Here is a 23875-nt window from a genome sequence, read left to right on the forward strand (position 1 = left end):
GCACTGCATGCAGTAGGTCAGGGAGTGAAGGGATACAACGTGAGTGCAAAACAGATAGAACTTCTGTTCTTATGGGAATTAAAGAGCGGGGCTGATACTACTCAAAGAATCCCACAAAGAAATGTAAATGCCTAACTGTGAAGCCCTTACAAAAGACATACATAATGGAGATTTGACCTGATCAGGAAGTCAGAGAAAGCTTCCTGAGGGAGTAATGAGGGCTGAGCTCTGAAAGAAGGGCAAGAGTGTAACAAAGGAAGGTGTGGGTGGGAGACAAGGAGCTGAGAAGAGTGTTCCCAGTGGGGAGAACAGGATGTACAAAGGCACTGTGGTGAGAGTCCCCCTCTTTGTCTCCCCAACCATACTCCTTACTACCTCGGCGGGGGGGGGGGGGGGGGGGGTGTCCCTCCCTTCTCTTTCTTATTTAGAACCACTCATTCCTCAAAGGTAAGACCTAAATATGAATCTTCCATGGCACTCTCCTCACCGCTCTGACCCACAAAAATTCACTACTGTCCCCTTTTGGGGAGAATGAGATTGGAGTGGGGCAGGAACACCAAATCAACTGATTACAAGAAGGTGGTAACACCAATTGGCAACTAAAGGGTTATTGGCTTATCTCTCTTGCTTGTTAAACTCCCAGAGCACATACACCAATACCTCCTACCATACTGTTCTCGTGAAAGGGAAGGGAGTATGTTTACTCAGCCAATCTTCACATCAGCCCTGTGGGGTCAGTAGAGGTATCCCATTCCACAGCTGAGGGAAGTGAGGCACATTAAGGTGAATTGAACCGCCATCATTCCCATAACCGGAGTGCTGGGAAGCCTTCTGAAGCCGTCTGTCCAAAGCCACAGCCCACTCACATTTTCCATTACGTTGGCTACTGCTGGCTCAACGACTTTCTCTTTTGTGTGTGTCCAGTCTGCCCAGTGTGGTGCAGCTCTCCCTTGCCTAGTGGTGCTGGTACGTGACAGCTATTCCTGAATAACCTGTTCGTTTGGTTTTGTTGGTGTGTATTGTGAGAAAGGAGGTCTCAGGGTCAGTAGTGAGGTGGCAGAAGTACACTTGTCCTCTTGCAAGGCTCCGCATTAAAAAAATCATGCCACAGACATCATTCAACCATGCCCTCATTCTCCCCTGTTCGGTTGCAAGACAGATTGTAAAACAAGAAGTTGAAGGAGGAGGCACAGGGAGAGGGAGGAAGGAGGAGCATGAAGAGGAGGAAAAGGGGGAGAAAAAGGACAGTAACAGTTTTCATAATATGTCTTCTCTCAGTGATGACAAATCGATGTTATTGTTCTTTATTATCTGTCGAGCACCCAGGGAGTATCGAATAACCTGTATTAAAGGAAATAGGACACAACCACGTCTAACAGTTTCTGGCGTAGAGTAGGAAGATGCTTGGGAAGGTTAGTTCTTTCTTTTTCAGGTAAGGGATTTAAAGTTGATCCAATCTGGGATCAAATCGCAGCTCTTTCTTCTTCTACCCATGTGGCCTTACATAAGTTAGGCAACCTCTCTGAGCCTCACGTTCCACATCTACAAAACGGGTCAATGATGTGACCTCAGATGGCTGTTGTGATGTACTGGCACGTGGCCGGTACCACGGAGGCACCAGTTTCTTTCCTTCTCTTTTATTTATAAAGGGCCCATTTCTCCTTAGGTCTCTCGGCAACCTTTTTGGGTAGACAGGGATGGCACTATCATCCTCATTTTGCGGATAAGAAGACAGAGGTTCAGACAGATTAACAAGCAACGTAACCCAAGGTCGAACAGCCAAGACACGGAAGGACCTTGGAATTTGTCCCATGTCTTCTGAACGTGAAGTAAGTGAGGTGTTCTTAGGTAGGATAATGTGAAAATATACTCTTTAACACATTCACTGGTGATGACAGGGTTGTTTCTCCAACAATGCTCCTGGCTTTGCCCTGATTCAGTCACACTCTTTTACTTTGTTTATTGCCCTACTTGTTTGACCAACAACACATATGACTCACATGTTAGGCTGGGATAAGAAAGGCAAACAAACCATGCCATTAAGACAACAAAACATGCTAAGAGGGTGTTATCCACAACACAGAGAGAGGAATAAAATCTCTGTCTACATAAAACTTTGAATTTTCTGCTTTAAAACTTTAAGTTTTCTGCCATACTTTGACCTAAAAATTTTTTTGTCTGTTCTATTTTAATTTTCAGCTTTATTACATTAAGAGAGCTGCTTATAAATCATGATTCTTTCAGAGAATCAAGTAACACTTTTCTTCAGGAATTGTTAGCACTTGTACCTCAACAGGTGTCATTACCTCAATAACAAATTACAAATAAATCCTTACCCTTCATATGGCCCAATTATCCATAGCTGCAAAAGAACACGGGAGGAGTACACGATACGTAACTTAGGGTTGAATTATGTTACAAATGTTCACTTATAAGCCAGTTTTTGGGATTTGGGTTTAGGCTGAAATAGTGGCATTCTGGTACCATTTCTTTTCTGCATCTCTTACTTTCCTCGCTGCACTATGTGCATTCTCAAATTCTTTGTTGTTGTTGAACAAAGCATGAAATATATAATATCTAGCCCGTCCTTCGAAAAGATATCCTGACTCTTGACCACTTCTCACCACTGTCACTGCTGCTCCCTGGTTTAAAGCCATCGTGATCTGTCTCCTTCCCATGCCTGCCCCACTTTCCACTGCCTATTCTCCTGAGCCATCCTGCTCAAGTCAGGTCATGCCAAGTCTTGTCACTCCTCTGCTCAAAGTCCTCCCAAAGTGAAAGCTGTTGAAGCTGAATGATTAGTACAAGGGGACTCATTACGTTGTTCCAAGTATATATGATTAAGATTTTCCATGATAAGAAGTTAAAGAAAAACAACTCCAAGCCCTCCAGTGTCTTTCCATCTTAACAGCCCCGAGTGAAGTGACACCCCCACCTCCATTTCCTCTTTGATTTTGTTTCTTACTGCTCCCAGCCAGGCGGCCTCATCGGCCTGCGGGCTGTTCTTGACCTGGCCAGCTCAGCTCCCGCCTGAGAGCTTCTGCACTGCTGTGTCCTCTGCCTGGAACGCCCTTTCCCCGGACACCTGCATGTTCTCTTGCTTTCCTTCAGGCTTTGCAGAAATGCCACTCTCTCAGGGGGACTTTCGTTGCTCACCCTACCCCTGTCTAAACCTGACCACTCCAATCCCTGCATTCCTTGCACCTTTCTTCTGCTTTTTCTTCCTACTAAATACCATTTAATTCACTACACATTTTACTTATATTTTCTCGACTGGAATAGAGGCTCTATCAGAGTAGGGACACTGATTCCTTCCTGGGTAAATCTCCAGTGCCTGCAATATTTGTCACATTGTCAGCATTCAATTGTCTAGTGAAGGCACGATTAAATAATTAAGATACAATTAAAATGTTATCCATGGAAGGCAACTGATTAAAACATAAAGAGCTGTATCAAGTAGGAAATGGAAATAAGGCAATTATATTCCTTCTCTTGTTATTTTGTCTTTTCAAAAAAATAAAATGGCTAGATCCTGGTGTCACCTCTCAAATAGGCTATTTAAATTAGAACATGATTATTATACACCAGAACATTAGCCTAAGTTGGTAGGAGGGTGTCTAGGTAGGGGTTGTAGAACCCCAGGATGGTGAGAGGATGGTAACTGCTGAGTGGCAGGAATTCAGGCAGCTGTGGGAAAGTGAAGGGAAGGTCACTCTTAAATCATTCCCCTGGGAAAACCAAGCTAGCAGCTCTTAAAGTCCAAGACACCCCCCGCATACTTTCCTCTCTTCATCCTAACTGCTGTTGCCCATAAGGCATTCTTTTGCTGTGCTGGAGTCTTAGCACCTGCCTCAAATCACTATTCTTTGCTTTGTTATTGCCCTCAGGGACCCAGAATTCGCATTTCTGGTCCACCCCAATTTCACCGTCCCTTCCTTCTCTTGTGAGAAAGCTCTTTGATGTTCACTCTGGTGACTGACAGGAATAACCACCCGCAGACTTTATCATGATACAGTACAGCTACACCTGCAAGATCTCAATCTACTGGTCTCCCTTTCAACAAAGAGCACCAGGCTCTGGAGTCAGACAGACCTGGCTCTGAGTCCTGGCTCCTCCCATTCCTAGCTGTGTGCTCCTGTTTACTTAGTCTTTTTGACTGGGTTTCCCATCTGGATAATGTGAATACAAATACATAATCTCTGAATTTTCACAGGGATTAAAGAAGATCATTTAAAGGGTCTAGTACAGTTATTGATACGTGGCAGGCACAAAATAAAGGACAGCGGTTCTTTTTAAAAAGATTTTTTTTAAATGTTTTATTTATTTTTGAGATAGAAAGAGACAGAGCATGAGCAGGGGAGGGGCAGAGAGAAAGGGAGACACAGAATCTGAAGCAGGCTCCAGGCTCTAAGCTGTCAGCACAGAGCCCGACTCAGGACTTGAACTCATGGACTGTGAGATCATGACCTGGGCTGAAGTCGGACGCTTAACTGACTGAGCCACCCAGGTGCCCCTAGGACAGTGATTCTTATTTGTGTCTTCCTGTTTTAAGCAGTTTATCTTCAGTTGAGATTTCCTCTCACTTTGTTGAGAAGGTAGAAGCCATTGCATGAGAATCTTTTTAACCTCCCTTCTCCTTATTGCTCCCCAGGCTCAAAGTGTCCCTATTACTTCACATATCCTCTCCTAATTCCAAGAAAGGTAGGTCTGTTCCCCTTTCCAGAGCTGACCACTCTGTTTTTGCCTAGTGCCATACTTATGCCAGACGTCCTTGAATTACCTCTGTCTTCCTCTCAAGGGGACCTTTCCTCTTAGTCACAAAACATGTATAATCTTTTTCCATATTCTAAAAAATCCCTTTCCTGATAATGATGATGACAACTGTAAAGGTTAGCATTTATTCAAATCTATGGGCCAGGCACTACACCAAGAAATACAGAATGATTCTTTAATTTCATCTTCTTTAATAACCCAGTGAGAAAGGTTCTTAAAAGGTACTTATATGCCTGCTTTAGTGCCATTCTCTTTTTCCTTACCAAGTATGCAAACAGAGCTCTGATCACCCACGCTGTACTTCCTCCGTAGCCTACTGAATCTGTAGCCCTTTGTAAATTAACTAAATCCCCTATCCCTCAAATGAAAAAGTGCGTCAAGGTCACGATTGACTCCACGTTTCCAAACCCAACAGCCATTTCTTATTCTTCATCCAGTGTAACCTCTCAGAAACCTGGGATGTGTGTGTTACTGTTCCTTCTTAGAAACTGCCCCCCATCACTTTTTTGACACTTCTGCTAAGGTGCTCTCCTTCCTCCCCAAAGAGAAGTCTTTTCAGAGATCCAGCCCTTGGTCCACTTCTAATCTTTACCACGATCACTCTCTTGATACTCTTATCTAGTTTCCCAGATTTAATTGTCTATGTCATGCAGATAACTCCTTAATTTCAATCCCATGTGCTTATCTTCCTTTTAAGCATCTGTAACACTTTCAGCTGTTTGTTGAGCATCTTCCTGTCCATGACATCCTTATAACTCAATTTGCCCGTGACTGAACTAATCGCCCTTGCTCTCGAACCTACTCTACTGGCCGATAGACAAAACCACCACCTTCCACACAATTGCACCAGAATCCTCCCTATCATCCTAGGTTCTTCTGCTGTCCTTCACATTTTAATCAGCTGCCAAATTTCGACCAGGTCATACCTCTAGAATCTCTGGCAATTGTCTTTCTTCTTTATTTGCTTTGCCTTAGTTCATCTATCTCAGCCTGAACTCTGAGCTTAACTCCTGAAGAATCACTGCAGTTCTTCTCGCTGGTGTCCCTGTGCCTTTCCCTTCCAAAGTCCCTGAGCACATTGCTACCAAGTTTGTATTCCTAGAGCACAATGCTGAGTACAGCATATCAGTCTTATACTGAAACTTATATAGTAATCTAGCCATTTCCCACAAAACCCAGACTAAATTCTTGAGCGATACACAATCTGGCCCTGTCCTACCTCTCTGACCTTATTCCCACCCTTCTCTTTCACGTACTCTTCATGCTAGCAGAATTATCCACTATTCCCATTCAACCTCAGATTTCTACTTTTGAGGCTTTGCTGCGGATTTTTCTGCTTGTGCTGTTTCCTCAAGCTAGATCTTTACATTTGCATTTCTACCTTTCCCTCAAGATTCAGGCCAAAACCTCTGCCTCAAAATCTTCTATGACCAACCTAACTAGCTGGCTCTTACAAGTCTGTCTTGGGGCCATCAGGTTATTCATTCTTCCATTCAAAAAAACAAAACAGAACAAAACCCAAAAAACAAAAACCTAAACAACTTTATTCAACAGTCTCTACATGGCAGTCACAGGTGCTGACTATGTAGTGGTGAATAGAACAAACACAATATTTTCATATTTCAGGTCTTTAAGGACATATCTCCGTTCTTCTGTGAACTGATTGATCCTTGAGGACAAAGGCGCTACTTAATTCTTCTTTCTATTTCCCCAACCCTCAGCACAGAAACTTTTAAGTTCTTCTTAAAAGAACTAATGACTCTGGTTCCATCTTGGGTTTCAGTACCAACTAACTAACTAACTAACTAAATAAAAAATAAACAAAAGAACTAACGACTGAATAAATCATTGGCTTCAGGCTACCCGGAGAACGAAGGAGCAGCAAAGTGCTCAACCGCCCTGGGCCAGCAGTGACTGGAGGCAGCTGACACAGGGCCCAGCAAGCTGTCTCACTCTGAAGTCTGGGAGGTCTGGGAGGTCTCTGCAGAGGTGTTACTGTCCTGTGATAGGGTCTGTCTCACTAACACAACCATGAGGGATCACCCTGAGGAGTTTCTGAAAAGTTTCAACAAAAGGCCAGTAAACTTGTGAAATTCTCCTAACGCTACTAACTCCTTGGCTTGGAATCACAGTTGGGACATGGACCCCTGGCACCATCTTCGTTACTTAGAAGACTATTTTTTGAAGCACTCGGACTCCCTTAGGCTTTTCCACTGAGAAAAATAACTGCCATTTACACACAGACCGGCCGCAGGGATGCTACATTTTTCATTTTTATAAGTTCAATTCTCAGGTGAAATTTAACCCTGACGTGCAATTTCCCAGTTGTGCGGGGGCTCGGCCAACGTGGTGGGATGGGTGGAAAACAATCAGCAGGGTAGGTTCCTGGTAAAACAGAAGTGAGACCGGGAGGAGGGAAGCACTGCCTTGACCACAGGCCCTGTGAGATTGGGGCGGTGAACCTCACACTCACCAGCCCTGCTTACACTCTGTCAGTGCGGCGACAGAGGAGGGCTCTCCGGGCCAGCATCCCAGAGACACGCCGGCACCTCCCACCCGAAAGCCGCCCTAACTTTACCCTGTCCGTTTATGCTGTCGAATCACTGAAAAATATCCCAGAAGTGCAAAATCAGGAAACTTTAACCTATCTAAAGCTGTAACTTATTTTCAAGTGTGACCCTGGGTTTGGGAGAAAACAAAAGGGATGCTGGCACAGTTTGTAGAGTATGAATAAATTGTGCTTAATGGAAATGCCTCCAAATTTGTAGATTGGTGGAAGAATGTTCTCCTGAAGTCTGCGAATTTTCAGAGAAGTACGTCTGGGTTAATTTTTGGTGCTGAGTTTTAGTGCTCCAGTGAGCAGTTAGGGTTCTAGCCATCAGTTCCTGCTGCGACCCCGAGTTAACCACCTGTTCTCCTGGGCCCGGAATTCTCTGTTTGCAGAATTACTATATAAGGTCTCAGACATCTTCCAGCTCTAAAATTCTATGATTCTTATATGTAAAGTACACACAGGACAACACCCAAAGATCACATTTTCAAACTGAAGAAAAAAAAAGTTTAAAATCACAGAATTTCTGAGTTGGAAGGAACCTAACAGATAAACTTAATTTTAAAATTGCAAACATTTTAAAAACATTTCACCACAGTTACAAACTAAGAAAACATACAATCAACACTCAAATTACCTGTTGCATTGGGGCCTCTGATAGCATGGAAAATCAAAATTCAGAGACAAAGAAAACCTTTATGTTAGGCAAAGATTTCAACTTTTGTCATTAAAACTGAAAATGAGTACCCATAGTATTTATTTTCAGTTAATTCAAGGAAGGCGCTGCCTTGGGCAGTCAAGTCCTGATAATAAAGATCTGTCTTTTCTGGGATATGTTAGAAATGCTTCAGTTACACAAAGGAGGGGAAAAAACAGACAAGCAAAACAAGGTCAGGAGAAATTTTAGTCTACGAAAGTTTTTTCTTTTAATGCATACACACTACATAAAAATAATCAGAAGGATCAGACCAACCATAATTTTAGGTTTCTGATTTATTTATTCTTTGAAAATAGAGATTATTAATCAAAGTTAACATTGTTTTTAAATAAAGTTTCTCAACACATTGTTTTTGACCCAAACTTGATTAAAGATCATTAAGATTATCTTCTGATTCTGATACTCAGATTTATTTGGGATTAGATAACCACTCCTTTCTTTCCTCTTAAAGGCATACAACCATCCTCTTGATATATTTTTCTTGCTTAGAAAAGCTATTCTATCACTTTCATGGAAACCCACTGGTTAAAGAAGTAATTAATTTGGCTCTCAATGACTGAAAGTACGTAGAGACATCATAAAATGATGTTTAATTTGTACTGGAATAAATACAGCTGCCTGTACAAAAATGTGGACCACTTTGGGAAGAAGACAATTAACGGCTCCTTTCTTCAGAAGGAAAGTACATAAGATAAGGCATTTCAACTCTTCTTCCGTGATTTCCTGTGGAAAACCCCTACTAAATTAGGAGAATTACGAGCGAGTAGAATTGGGAAATTTTCTTTGTCTGATTTCTTGTTGCCATTTTATTGGCTAATTTACATCCCAGACATTGATGGAGCAAAAGAGAAAACGCGACCTAAGTGTCAGACTGAGGTTAACCAACATGTTGTAGCATCTACATACTATGATGTAAGCAAAGGAGGAAGGGGGAAACACCAAAATTTCTAACAAGCTCTAAAATAACATCAGCCAGGAATATGGAAAAATGGCAGGACTTTAAACCTGCAAAAAAACGCTTTATTAAGCAAAAAAATCTTTCTAAAGGCATTAAAAAAAAAAGAAAAGGAAATTTTCTGACCTGTAAAGGATCATAACAGGAGTTAGCTTCCCTGCTCTGTAGTCTTCCAGTTTATTTATAAACCAATCCAGTGACCATGAACTTCATCCTGAGGCTATCTATACATTCTACCCTCAGGCAGCTGCTCTAACTCCCAGTGACAAGGAAACCTCTTTCCCCTGGGGCTTCCATTCATGGCTCCTTATTTCCTCCTCTTGTGATGGACAGGATAAAGCTCATCTTTTCTTTCCCTTGATAGCCATTCACATATTTGATGACAGCCGAATTCTCTAGGCTATAAATCTCAGGCTCAATGACTACTCCCTTCTGAAGAAGGTTTGAGTTCTGTCACCATTCTGCTCTGAACACACTCAAGGTGCTTTCTATTTCTGTACAAATGTGGTGCCCAGCAATGTACACAATATTTCTGGTGTGTTCTTTCAACAAAGAGTGGAAGTGAGACCACCACCTCCTTGGTCTTATATAGCATACTTCTGTTAATGCCGCCTAAGGGGGAATTACTTGCTTTCTGGATGCATTCATCTCCTTTAAATGTAACTGCTTAAGAATTTAGCTCTTTGACCCAGCTTTTCAAACTAATTTGAACTTAAATTATGTTATCTATCACTTCATGTTCCTGCAATGTGCTAAGGTCTCCATTGAAGGCACTGATAAAATAAATTGAAGTGGCCAGGGAAAGATCTCGAGGCTGGAACTCTTCCTCTAGGTTGACATCACCAGAATGAGAAATACTGCTAACCCCTTAAGTACCAAACCAGAGATCACCAGCATCTCACTATTTTACCCCTTTAGAAATCCTGTAAAACAAGGCATAGAGGTACATTTGGTGTGACTGGTTCTTACCAAGGTGCCTGAGATGGATATCCAGCTCTCTAGCCTCTGGTTTGGAAATACACCTATCAAATGCCATGAGTATTCTGTCACAAATTGGGGGGGGGTGGTTGTAAGTATGTAAGCAAGGAGGTGATCTCAAGTAAGGCTGCATTTTCCCCTAGCTCTCCCCAATATACACGCACGCACGCACGCACACACACACTCATGCACGCGTACTCGCACACACACACTGCAGAGTATCCTTTGAAGAGGCATTCCTCCGGCAACTTTTGGGTAACAGCTGTATTATCATCCTGTATATATCTGTTTCCATGTAACCCTGGGGGCAGAAATGATCACATTCATGTGTGTGACCATGGAACATAGCTCAGCACTCTGACTGGCATGTGGGCTGCACTAGATAAACATGTACTACATGAGTGCGAGGAAGGGAGGACAGCCAAGTGGCCTTTGAAACCTATACATGGAACGTTCTAGGTTTAGATGGATCCAGGTTTCTGAACTAGTAATCCAGAACACAATTTATATCAAGACTCTGATTCCTTTCCTGTCTATATTCTTATTTTTAAAAATAATAAAGCAGGGGTGCCTGGATGACTCTGTTGGTTAAGCATCCTGACTCTTGATTTCAGCTCAGGTCATGGTCTCAGTTATGAGACTGAGCCCAAGTCAGGTTAGGCTATGCACTGGGCGTGGAGCCTGCTTAGGATTCTCTTTCTCTGTCATCTCTCCCTGCCCCTCCCCTGCTCACATGTGCTGTGCTCACACACAACCTCTCTTTCTCTCTCTCAAAAAAATAATAGTTAAAAAAAACTTGACTTCACCATGATTTCTAAAAAAGTCTAGTTAATTTCCTATAAATGACAGATAAAGAGATTGATAAATAGATATTCAAAAAATAAAATTAAATCTATAAGGATGGGAAATCCTTAAAACTGAATACAAACGAAAAGTTTGACTGTGTAACCCAATGATACCATAACCTATACAGAAGGTAAAAATTTAATCCAAGAGATTTTTGAACTTGAATATCCTCTTTTGAATATATTTGAAGGTCAAAAGAACTGCAAAGAAAGCCTGAACTCTAGTTAGTAAGCTTGTACTAGTACTGACATTGGTATAGCAATTCAGAAGCTATTCTGTATGTGCCATAAGGCTGAGCAAAATGAGTAAGTACACTGATATCACTGGCAAGTAGGGTTTCTATTACTGGAGGAAGGAGATACAAATATGGAATGGGGGAAGGAAGGGAAGAAGCCTATGGTGTTAGACTGGAATCAGAGCTATCAGCAGAAATTCAAACCTGTTTTTAAAAATGAATTTTCTAGCTTTATCTACTGAAAGCCTAAGGAAATTTCTCCAGTAAAAGGAACCAGGTCTTCTTAAAGAGATGGAGAACCCCAGGACTGGCGTAGGGACGTATAGGATGAGCTGAGTGCATTCTATTATTTCAGAAATAAGGAAGTATTCAAAAATTGAGTGGGGACATAGCAAAAGGACAGAGGAGCTAGTACGAATGACTCTCACTGGTCAAGACTGGGACTAATTTAAGCATCAAAATAAATAATGACAGGAATGGCTTATAATACATTGACTAATAACCAATGAGTACCTCTTGATACTAAAAAAGTTTTTAATGGAATGTGAAGAAGAGAAAGCTCTGATTTTTTATTATTTATTTATTTTTTTGAGGAAGTTTTTTTTTTTAAAGCAGAATTCTAACTCACAAAAGGTAAAAGGAATGATATAAATAGAAAATCACAAGGTCATCATCAATCGCTAGTAATAATTAATTCAGGAGAGAATCATCCATGGATGCTAAAACCATTGGGAGAAAAAGATGAGCATGGTGGCTTGTACCAGGGTTGCAGCAGTGGAGGCGGTGACAAGTGATGAGATCCTGGGGCAGTTCTGAAGGCACAGCCAATAAGATTGCCTGATGGGTTAGATGTGGATTGCAAGAAGAAGAGAGGTATTCAGGATAACTCCAAGGTTTTTGCCTGGAACTGAAAGGATGGAGCTGCCATTTTCCAAGAAGGGAAAGATATTAGGAGGAGTAGACTGGTATGAAAGATTTGCTATGGAGAGAGTCCACTGAAGAATCTGAGGCAGAAGAGACCCATTTCAACTCAGAAAAGTTGGAGACACGGCTAAGGTCTAAGATATAGTGTCCCAACTCACTGGGACTAGGACATGGGTCACCAGATTCCTGGTCAGGTGTGGTAGGGGAGGAAAAGGAGTAGAAGGCTGGTGAGATGGGAAGAATGAGATATAGAGCAGCAACCGGAGCGGAGCCTTGAAGGCTGGTCTAAGATGTGATGTTTCCATGTTATTACATCATGTTAATGGTGTCTTCTTTAGCTACATTATGATAGTATTTGTGTTTCTTTTGGGAAGCCTCACTCTAGCACTTTGAGATGTTGATGATGCATTCATTATCCAATTACTGGCCACCTGCTATATACTATTCCAGGTGCTGGAGATACAGCAGCAAAAACAAAAACAAAACCAAAACAAAACAAAACAAAAAACAGAAAAACAATTCCTGCCCTCTTGGAACTAACAATCATTCTATAGACATCTTCATGATTTTTAAATTAAAAACATAAACATGTCTGGAATGAACATTTAAAGCTATAGATGTGTCAGCTGTTTTCATGTCAATTACTTCACTTAATCCTAATACTATTCCTGCAAAGTAGGTAGTTTTATTTTCGTCTTATAAATGAGGAAATAAAGTTGAAGACATTAAGCGACTTGTAAAAGATCACATCACCTATATGTGGCACAATCTCGAGTGAGATCCAGCTTTTGCTTTTAAGTATGGTATTCTGCTCACTAGACCACAGCCCTATTTAACTACTGTACGACAGATGTCTTCACTTCAGCAACTTAATCGGTTTACTCAGATCCTGCAAAGTCCCTGGTATCATGTAATGCACAAATAAAGCACCTCATATGAAGCAATTTATGATCTTCTGTTGATTTGACTATTGCTCATTGGGGTTAATAGCTAGGATATGATCTCATGTTTTCTTTATGAAACCTTACGGTGGTACGGATGAAATTGGTTTGACCAGCTCACAGGAGTTGATTGTTAAATTTGCAGAAATTTTGCAAGCCAGTAATTCACGCTGACAGCTTGAAGTTGACCATGGTGGCAGTATTTATACGCAGGAAACTGACAAATACTATAGATCAGGGCTTTGTTTTGTTCTTCGGGAGAGCCAGTTACTAAACATTTACTAGCACACAACTGTACTGAAGGCCCAACAACTACTCAGTGGGGAAAATATCATAGAAATTACTTTCTTAAATAAATTACTCAAAATACTGGAAAACTTCTCTAACTTTTCTACTACTCCCTAAATATATACCAATGATATACGAGGGAACACTATATATACATGTAAATATCTTTCTGAGTGCAAAATGGAACTAAAATGGTCTTTATCCCATACTTTAGGGCCACTAGTTTATAAGCTTAATGACATAACATCCGTGTAATGAGTTGAGTAGTGCTCCCCCAAAGTTCATGTCCACCCAAAACCTCAGAATGTGACCTTATTTGGAAATGGGGTCTTTGCAGATGTAATTAATTAAGATGAGGTCATATGGGATTATCATGGGCCTGAAACGCTATGACTGATGTTTCATAAGGGAAAGGAGAGACAGATTCAGACACAGAGAGACAGAGGGAAGACAGCCATGGGAAGACAAAGGCAGAGATTGGAGTGATGCAGCTATAAGCCATGGAATGTGAAGGATTGCCAGCAACCACCAGAAGCTAGAAAGAGGCAAGGAAGGATTCTTCTCTGGAGCTTCAGAGGGAGCATGGCTCTGCTGACAACTTATTTTTGGATATCTAGCTCCTACAACTATGAAAGAATAAATTTCTGTTGCTTTAAACCACCCAGTCTGTGGTAATTTGTTATGGCGGTCCTAGGAAACTAATACAATACTCGTGCAAATTAAATTAGCACGTGCATAGTGTTTAATATAACACAGTTAAGGAGCCTAACAAATGTTTAATAAATTCCTTTCTGGAATCCTGCTACCTATAAGATCTTCATAAGAAATTACACATTACAGGGGTGCCTGGGTGGCTCAGTCAGTTAAGCGTCTGACTTCAGTTCATGTCATGATCTCACGGTTCATGAGTTCAAGCCCTGCATTAGGCTCTGTGCTGACAGCTCTGAGCCTGAAGCCTGCTTTGGAGTCTGTGTATCTCTCTCCCTCTGCCCCTCTCCTACTTGCACTCTCTCTCTCTCTCTCAAAAGTAAATAAACATTAAAAAAATTAAAAAAAAGATCATGTGTTACATCTAAAAGTAAGCTTTTGGTATAGTTTCTCTTTTCAATCTCCTACTTTACTAACCCCAGATAGAAGGAAGCACATGGTGTAAATAGAGTGGAAGCAATCCTAATTAGTGAGGTTGTGCTACAAATAAATTAGTGGACTGATGAAGCTTTCTTGTAACTCCGTGATTCCATAAACCAATCAGAAAGTTGCCATTCAGCACTCAAATTAGTGTGTTTGGGTATACTAAATAAAAGCAACTGTCATTTTTAAGTGTTTACTATGTGCCATGCATTGAATAACTCAATTTATACACATATCCTATACAGTAGGTACAATTTATATACATATCCTATACACACACTTGTCTCAACTTTGCAGATGAAGAAACTGAGGCCTGGCCAAGTTGATAACACTGCAAGTTAGTGGCAAAACTAGGAATCAACATCATGCCCAGCCCTGAACTAACTGACTTTAGAACCAATGCTTTAAAGCCTAACAGTGTGGTCCACAAGCCAGCTGATGTCACCCCAGCCCTAGAACCTGTAAGTGTAGAACCTGAGATCTGTAGCTCTGTTACCTCCTTCTAGGACATCAGTCAGACACCTGTTACTCTCTCACCTATACCCTTTATCTCACCCTTTCAAGTTTTCCATCTTTCTGTGCTATATTCCAGGAAACTATTTCAGATCTATTTTTTCAATTTAATAATTGAAATCGACAGTCTCTAATCTTGATTTTAACTCATTCCCTAAGGTAAATCAGTTTAGTGATTATATTTTTAATCTGGACTCCTGCTTTTTTCTTAACATTAGTTCCTAAGCAGTTTTCCATGTTGCAGTCTTCATGTTAGTTTTTAAAAGCAGTGGCATATTTCATTCCGTAGATATACCATGATTTGCCTATTCATTTACCTGTTGTTATATCTTGTCCTTGTATGACATAAGTCCTTAGAACTTATCATAGAATCCAAGATTGGCTAAATGTCCCATTGTGATTTAGCATATGTGGAACGGGTCCCAGGCATCTCTGTGGTTAGAATACTCTTGGGTGACTCTGATGCACACCAATGACAGAGAAGCATAGATTCAAAGGACCCCCATGAGTAGAGACAAAACCTTAATATTTTATTTTATTATTTTTTTAGTTTGTATATTTAAACCATTTATTTTAGATCATTATTGTTATGTTAGATAATGACTGATAAACATTTCAGATAATTATTTATAGCACTCAAGGGTGATGTTTCATATTTTTCTTTTGTCTGCTCCCTCTGACTCTAAATCTTTTATCATTTCTTACTTTCCTATCATTTTCTCAAACTTTTTTTTAGGATTCTATCTTTTTTTTAATTAAATATAATTTATTGTCAAATAAACCATACAACACCCAGTGCTCATTCCAACATGTGCCCTCCTCAATGCCCATCACCCACTTTCCCCTCTCCCCCACCTCCCATCAACCCTCAGTTTGTTCTCAGTATTTAAGAGTCTCTTATGGACAAACCCTTAATATTTTAATAATGAATAGTATCCCATGATGGTTAAAAGTGTAGACTCTTAAATCATACTGTCTGAACTGAAATCTTGGACTCCAACCCAGAAAGACTATCAGACTCAGGGTAAGCTTCTTAACTTTTCCAGGCTTCAATTATCTCATTTATCAAATGAGGATCAGATAACCTACTTGCATGGATTGTTGTGTTGACTAAATGAGATGATGAAAGTAAGCATATCAATCCATTCTCAAAATCATTCTGTTGGGTGGATGGGGACCTAAAGGGAAGAGAACTGTCTGTGAAAGTCCGCATGCACCTTCCAGCCCACCTGCAGGAGAGGCAAATGCAGACCAGAGGAGAGGAGATGGAGACTGCAGGGTCATTTACAGCCTCCTGTCTAGACCTGCTGACAGGCTGAGAAACAGCTTGTCTGTGGAGGAGGAGGTGTTATACATTTAAGGGCTATAGTACTTCCGAACATTCTTTTTTTTAAGTTTATTTATTTTTGAGAGACAGACAGAGAGCGTGAGTGGGGGAGGGGCAGGGAAAGAGGGAGAGAGAATCTCAAGCAGGCTCCACATTGTCAGCACGCGGAGCCTGATGTGGGGCCCGAACTCACAAACTGTGAGATCATGACCTGATCTGAAACTAAGTCATATGCTTAACCAACTGAGCCACGCAGGTGCCCCCAGAATATTCTCATCTTAGCAAGAAGAATTACTGCTATGGGACTTTATGAGACCTGAGTTCCTGAATGGAATGAGGAGACACTATACAATCTTCAGACTGGTAACTGGTAACTGGTTAGTTAGAAGCTATCAGAGATTGGCTTTAGATTGAACAATGGTCCCAGGATAATCATGTATTTAGGGAAGAGTAAAGGGGAGAGAAATGAGAATGGCCAGCAGAGGAAGATCACCAAGCCAGGGTTGACAAAAACAAAACTTAAAATTTAGACAATTTGTGGTTTCCCTGATAATCTCTAACAGTTAAGTCTCACAGCTATGATCTCTGTTAGAAGTTTCCTTAATGAGTAGCTCTCTCTAGTTCATAACAGAGACTAAGAATACATACAGTGAATTTAGAGGGCTATTTTTAAAAATATTCTACAAGGTAGTATTTTGTTTCAGGGGCCAAATGCAAAACTTCTGAACTAATTGAAAGAAAATTTATCTAGAAATGTAGATTGTGGTTACACATGGGAGAGAGTTTTGCCTGCTTGCCTAGAGCAGGACCTGACACACAGTGCTCAATGACTATTTGTTAAATGAATTTTCTCTCTTTTGACTTCCATCATCAATGGTTAACTTTATGCTGAGTCACCATCAATATGGAAGGGCAAGAGAGAAAAAGCAGTGAAGCCCAGTCACCTTTTTTGTCTGGTGATACTAAATCTCACCTCTTTTCCACCCTATGGCCAAAGTGAAGGCAGGCTTTCCAGAGCTTTGTGTTGGAGGCCTGAAGTATTTTGACTCACTTAAAATGGATTAAGAAATGCAAAAACATAATCGTAAAATTAAAAAGTACAAAAATAACAAACGAAAAAAATTGACAAAGACATTATATACATACATATGCACACCAGTCTTTTAATTAGCTGCTGTCAAAAAGCTAAAAAGACATGTAATCTACAGCCTTGATTCCTGACCATGTTTGAGCCCATCCCTTTGAAAATCTGATAAACAGCTATCTCTTCACAAAAATGTATGTATGCTTACATAAAATTCTGCACAGAAACTCAGAAGTCCCAAAGTTCTCTGAAACCACTAAAAGGGATCTAGGTTACAAGCTCTCTCTTCAATATACAGGGCCCTGCACACAGGGGATATAATTATTTCCCACATGAACATATATATGCAAACAGTAAAGAACTACTGATGGAAATGTTAATAAATGCTACAAACTCAGGTTCCATATGCATGCCTAATGGATTACTGGTGATTTTCTTTCCTGTTGCTTTTAGTGATCAACTCAGATTAAATTATTCCAAATTAGTATTAAAACTAGATCCTCATAATGGCAAACCTCCTGGATCAGACAAGTCTATACAAAGGAAAGGAGATTATGCAAGGATATGTGATAGCTTTAAATGCCACAGCAGATCAGCCGGTCTTTATTTGACCTTGACAGAACTTAACATTTAGGATTTTTAAATGAGAGGCACCAGAGTGGAGACTTAAAAAAAAAAAAAAAAAATCAAGTGGGCACAGGGGACAACAAAAAAAGCTGGTTTTGACCTAAACATTTTGATACATGCCTTCTGTTCAACGTACAACACTCAGGAAAGAACACATATGTGAGAATCAGCTTTCAGAAAACATGTGATTAAAAATAGTGACACGCACATCAGCTGTGTTTCAAGCTGTAGTCCACTGCATTCGATATTTATAACTAAAGAGAAAATAAAAATACCAACTGGGGAGCTATTTGTATTTTAGAATGAAGGTCACTGACACTGATTTCTGTCTGGCATAGAGTGAGCCCCGCTGGAGGCTGATGATCCTATCAGCTGAGGACGGGGAGTTTCTGGAAGACCATCACTGAGAGTTTCTGAAGCCCCATGGGGCTGCTCCCACTGGCACCCTTCCTCCTCTGTGAAGAGGAAAGCAGTTTGATTAATAAAAAAAATCTGATGCATAACTTTCCGGAAAAAGAGGGAAACGAGCCTTCCTTGGCACTCCTTGCTGAGTCAAAAACAGGCAGGGACAAGCTTGGCCCCGAGGAAGGTACTTGTGCTTTTCTGCCAGCCTCTCCCATTAGGAGCTCCGTGATGAAATCAGAACTGAAGAAACTTTAAAGAGACACTTTACTGGACAGTATCAAAGAATATTAAATGTTTAACAACAGGAAAGCTTTTCTTTGAAAAGGGCGAGACATTAAGAGTCAGTCTGTATATGTGCTCTCCCTGGATTTTTCTCTTAATGTTATTCTGTTGTTGTTGTGAGTCAGAATAAACTCCACATTGTAAATGAATAAATTTTATCTAGATGATAAAGAAGAATCAGGAGGATCAAAGTGAACACTGATCTTCAGTGGAGCCCAGGTTTTAACGCTTATCTGCCCTCAAAAGGAGCCATGATATAGAATAGAAAATTTGGGTGGAAGCCAGTAAAAATTAATTTTCTTGAAAATGCCAGTATTGATAGAAGCATCCTAATGGAGTAAAAATATTAAAGCAGATCAGAGAATGAAAGTGCAGAATAGTGGTTTGCTTACCAAGAAAAAGGAAAAAATGATAGATGGGTGGGGCTGTAACTGTAACTATGTTTCATTTTAGAGAGACAGAGATCAGAAGTTCATTCTGTAGAATGTTAAGATCTATTAAATCTAGATGGTGTATGTGGTATAAAAGTTATACCAACTTTTAAATGTTTTTGAATTATGCTTGAAGCATTCTGTAATTAAAACAATTTTTAAAAAATAATCTGAAGACTTACACAGCAAAGCTCTAGAAATCTAAATGGAATTCTGACAGCAAAGAAGCACGCAGAGCACCAGGGGGTCCCGCATCGGAGTTCTAGAAATTACCTCCACATGGTAAGAGTGTGTCTAAGCCTAGTCTACACCCAGCTTATTAGAGATAGGGTTTTAGGGGTGCCTGGGTGACTCAGTCGGTTAAGCGTCCGACTTCTGCTCAGATCATGATCTCAAGGGTTCGTGAGTTTGAGCCCTGAGTCGGGCTTTCTGCTGTCAGCACAGAGCCGGCTTCAGATCCTCTGCCTCCCTCTCTCTCTGCCCCTCCCCCACTGTTCTCTCTCTCTCTCTCTCTCTCTCTCTCTCTCTCTCTGTCTCTCTCTCTTTGTCTGTCTCTGTCTCTCTCTCTCTCTCTGTCTCTCTCTCTCTGTCTCTCTCAAAAATAAATAAAAACATTAACAAAAAAAGAAACAGGGTTTCAGGCATGGCACAAAATTCCAGCAGAAAAAGGAGGATTGGGTAGACTCCTAGAGTTGCTTTAAAATGATTTAAGTTGAGGGGCGCCCGCGTGGCTCAGTCGGTTAAACGTCTGACTTCGGCTCAGGTCATGATCTCGCGGTCCATGAGTTCGTGCCCCGCGTTGGGTTCTGTGCCGACAGCTCAGAGTCTGGAGCCTGCTTCGGATTCTGTACAAATGCTCTCTCTGCCCCTCCCCCACTCGCACTCTGTCTACAGTGTCTCTCTCTCTCGAAATAATAAACATTAAAATTTTTTTTTAATGATTTAACTTAAGTATCATATTTGGACAATCATCAAGAGAGTAACCCAAGCAGGTTTTACATTCACACACTCTATAAAGTGTAGTTAGGGGTCTGCAGCCCCCAAGCCACAGCCAACCCCATAGCTTTCGGGTGGCCTCCCGACACTTTGCTGCTGCCTGCATGTGACTGAGTGAATGCTGAGCCACCAGCCTTTCAGAGGCATCTCAGGGGAGTGGTGTGCCCACAGAGAGGGGTGATGGGAAGAGAGAGAGGGAGTGAGGTCTGAGGGGAGAGGCAGACCAGTAAGAGGCCATAGGTGAGGAAAAGGCAGAGCCTGTAATATTTCCCTGTTAAACCTGAACAAATGTACTTTAATAAGCATGTAGCATATGTAAATCTCAGATATAGCATTCTTTGCAGTAAATCTAAATGCCCTCCCTCTGAAGTTCCTGCCGGAATGGATTCTAAGGGTAAGTGTGGGCACCCTCGGTTATACCTCCCTCCCCTGGAACGGAGGATGAGGACTGTTCCAGAAAGGTTCCCACTGCTCACACACAACAGCTGCTCTGCAGGTTCTGTGCCTTGGCTGAACCTGTGTCCACTTTCACTTTCTCTTCTGCAACACTTCATAACCGAGTGCCCACAGAACCCTATGTTAGCTTTTAGATATGCCGTTATCATAGAATATGGACTGTTTTAAGACATTTTTTTTCTTCTCTTTTCTTTCTCCTTAATGCTAGCTCAGGTGTAAGTTCTCCAGGTATGTTAGCTCAGAGACTCTAGAAGAAATTATACACTCACTGTGATCATCATTTTGAAAATAAGTACCTACTAATAATCAGGAAAAGTACATATGTTTGCAAAATAATATATTTAGGCAATTCCATATATTCCATATAATCCATGTGCTACAGCTTTACAGTAGAAAACTATGCACAGGAGAAAGGTTAAGGTTGAGTCAACCCTGTATCTAGATCAGTGGTTCCAAAGCAGGGTAATTTTGGCAATGTCTAGAGACATTTTTCGTTGTCACAATTGTAGGGAGGCTATTGGCTCCGAGTGGGTAGAAGCCAGGGATATTGCTGAATATCCTGCAATGCACTGGCAAGCCCCCCACAACAAAGAGTTTTCTGGCCCCAAATGTCAGTGGTGCCGAGTTTGAGAAGCCCTGATAAAGTTGTATCTGGCCCGCTGCTTCCCTTACAGCCGCACGCAGAGGGGGTACTTAGTTAACTACAGCAGAAGACATGGGCAATTGTAAAGATCCTCTTCATAAGAGATACATACTGAGGGCAACTCTTTCCTCTGTCTAAATTTTACAGAGAATAAGGGTTTAAAATCCCTTTGTAACCTAAAAGGTCCCCTTTTACTATTTCCATTAAGAGTGATATTGGGAGAAGAGGTCTGGGAAAACTACCTCATGGTTGTGTCTTTCTCTCCCTCCTCCTTATCCCTCTGATTAGGAGCTTTTAAGGTAAATAAAATGACTTCCTTTAACCGTTATGAACAGCCAAGGCATTTAAACTCTCAGTGAACAATGACAGGTTAGAAGAACAGTGACAGTTTGTAACAGATTCTCTAAACTGTTCTTTTGCTTACAACTGGACTAAATGCTTAATAAATACATGTTGAATTAGTGAATAAAAAATAAATGATTGGGTGAAATAATGACACTGTAACTGAAGTTTAATAATGATCAATCTTACACATTTATATTTGACTTTATTATTAGTTGTTTACATACCTATATTTCCCAGTAACTATTAACCTCCCTGGATACAGCAATTATAATTTGATAAGAATATTTAATGTCCTTGTTGTTCTAGGCTGTTTCATTTCTAAATTATTTTGCAAAGATGAGGCAGTAACCACTACCTGAGAAGGATGTATGAAGACTAAGCACAAATGAATATATGAAGTTTTTCTAATCAGGTAATAAAGTTACATAAAAGGTAATGCTATGTATTTGTTAGTATCAAGAATTGTTACCTGGCCACAAAAGACTGGGACAATACAAGTAAACGGTTCATGAAAATACCATAATTTACATAGAGTTTGTATAGAGCCAGTCCAGAAAAAAACCCAGTTTCTCTCTTGATGTTAATTCTTCAGTAGTTATAGCCAATATCAATGCTGATAACATGCATCTTTCAATTATCCTTAGCGTAAGCACACACACACACACAAACATGTAACGTGTTTATATGTATGATACACAGACATATATGTTAAAAAGAGAAGTGCTAGACCTGACTCCCTACCATCTGAGTCCCCTTTGCCGCCTGAGCCTCTCTCCTTCGGTATCCTCACAGACATTACCTACCTACCTAAAAAGTAGGTACCTACTTTTTCTATACCAGGGTCATTATGAGGATTAGAAAAAATTATGTATGTAAAGCACTTGGCAAGTCTTTGGTGCTTCATACATGCTAATTCCCTTGTTCAGTTGCTGCTCCTCTTTCCTCATCCAGTTTCTAAAGGATCTGAGACTGTGGTTTCCTTCTGTGAGTTAAACACATCATATTCACCCTGCCTGATGGCCTTGAAGGGGAAAAATGACTTTCATTCCACACAGAAGCTAGAAGACTTCAAATGCAAATGGAATTGGTAGGACAGATACTATATAATATGGGTGAGCTTCACTCATAAGGTAAGGAGTGACATCACAGTATTTTGTCTTTTGTTTTGGAACAGGGACAAGAAATTAGAGATGCCTGGGCCTAGAAGTGGAGAGGGAGGAGAGGGAGGAAACAGAACGTAAGGCTGGCAAAACCAAAGCAAATTTCCTTCACATCACAGTTTTACTAAGGCTCTGTCCTGTTGCCCTTCCCCGATTCACAAAAGCAAATCAACAAAAAAAACTCAGGTATTAGTATGTTCTACCCTGAGAGATGCACACACCTGAGTGGGAAAGGAGTTGCTAACCATTTGCCAAAGTCTTGAATTACCGAACAAATAAAATTTTTACAAACAGTGCAATTGCAATTACTGACTGGCTTATCTGTAAAACTTTTTATCAGTCTATGAAACACGGCATCATGTGCTGGAGAGGATGTGGAGAAACGGGAACCCTCTTGCACTGTTGGTGGGAATGCAAATTGGTACAGCCACTCTGGAAAACAGTGTGGAGGTTCCTCAGAAAATTAAAAATAGATCTACCCTATGACCCAGCAATAGCACTGCTAGAAATTTACCCAAGGGATTCAGGAGTACTGATGCATAGGGGCACTTGCACCCCAATGTTTATAGCAGCACTCTCAACCATAGCCAAATTATGGAAAGAGCCTAAATGTCCATCAACTGATGAATGGATAAAGAAATTGTGGTTTATATACACAATGGAGTACTATGTGGCAATGAGAAAGAATGAAATATGGCCTTTTGGAGCAATGTGGATAGAACTGGAGAGTGTTATGCTAAGTGAAATAAGTCATACAGAGAAAGACAGATAGCATATGTTTTCACTCTTATGTGGATCCTGAGAAGCTTAACAGAAACCCATGGGGGAGGGGAAGGAGGAAAAAAAAAAAAGAGGTTAGAGTGGGAGAGAGCCAAAGCTAAGAGACTCTTAAAAACTGAGAACAAACTGAGGGTTGATGGGGGGTAGGAGGGAGGCGAGGGTGGGTGATGGGTATTGAGGAGGGCACCTTTTGGGATGAGCACTGGGTGTTGTATGGAAACCAATTTGACAATAAATTTCATATATTAAAAAAAAAAGAAACACGGCATCATGTTATAAAAATAAAAAACTCAAACCACCTCTGAGAACGATATTCTCAATTAGACCAACAAACAGAAAAAGAACCTGAAGATGCGTAAAAGTCCTGACCAAACACGCTACAGGCATGTCAGGAAGCAGTAGGTTCCAAGGACCGTCACATGTAGTTACACAGTTGCTCAAATAAAGGCCCTAGAGTACTTTCAGGCTCTCTGTGAAACACTCATA

At 40.8% G+C, this 23875-nt stretch overlaps 1 protein-coding gene across 3 annotated transcripts in view; it reads right to left on the minus strand.

The window, feature by feature from the left end:
• Positions 1-23875, minus strand: part of NFKB1 (nuclear factor kappa B subunit 1) — a 116512-nt gene that overhangs the window by 55110 nt on the left and 37527 nt on the right. The window contains exon 1 of one of the 3 annotated variants that reach the window (XM_027061575.2): positions 7962-7978. The exons of the other annotated variants lie outside the window; for them this stretch is intronic. Coding sequence (XP_026917376.1) covers positions 7962-7970 — 9 coding nt within the window. The 5' untranslated portion in view covers positions 7971-7978. Of the gene's footprint in view, positions 1-7961; positions 7979-23875 lie in introns of those variants that run through there. 3 annotated transcript variants of the gene reach the window in all.

Source organism: Acinonyx jubatus, chromosome B1 (assembly GCF_027475565.1).
Source record: "Acinonyx jubatus isolate Ajub_Pintada_27869175 chromosome B1, VMU_Ajub_asm_v1.0, whole genome shotgun sequence".
Lineage (NCBI taxonomy): Eukaryota > Metazoa > Chordata > Mammalia > Carnivora > Felidae > Acinonyx > Acinonyx jubatus.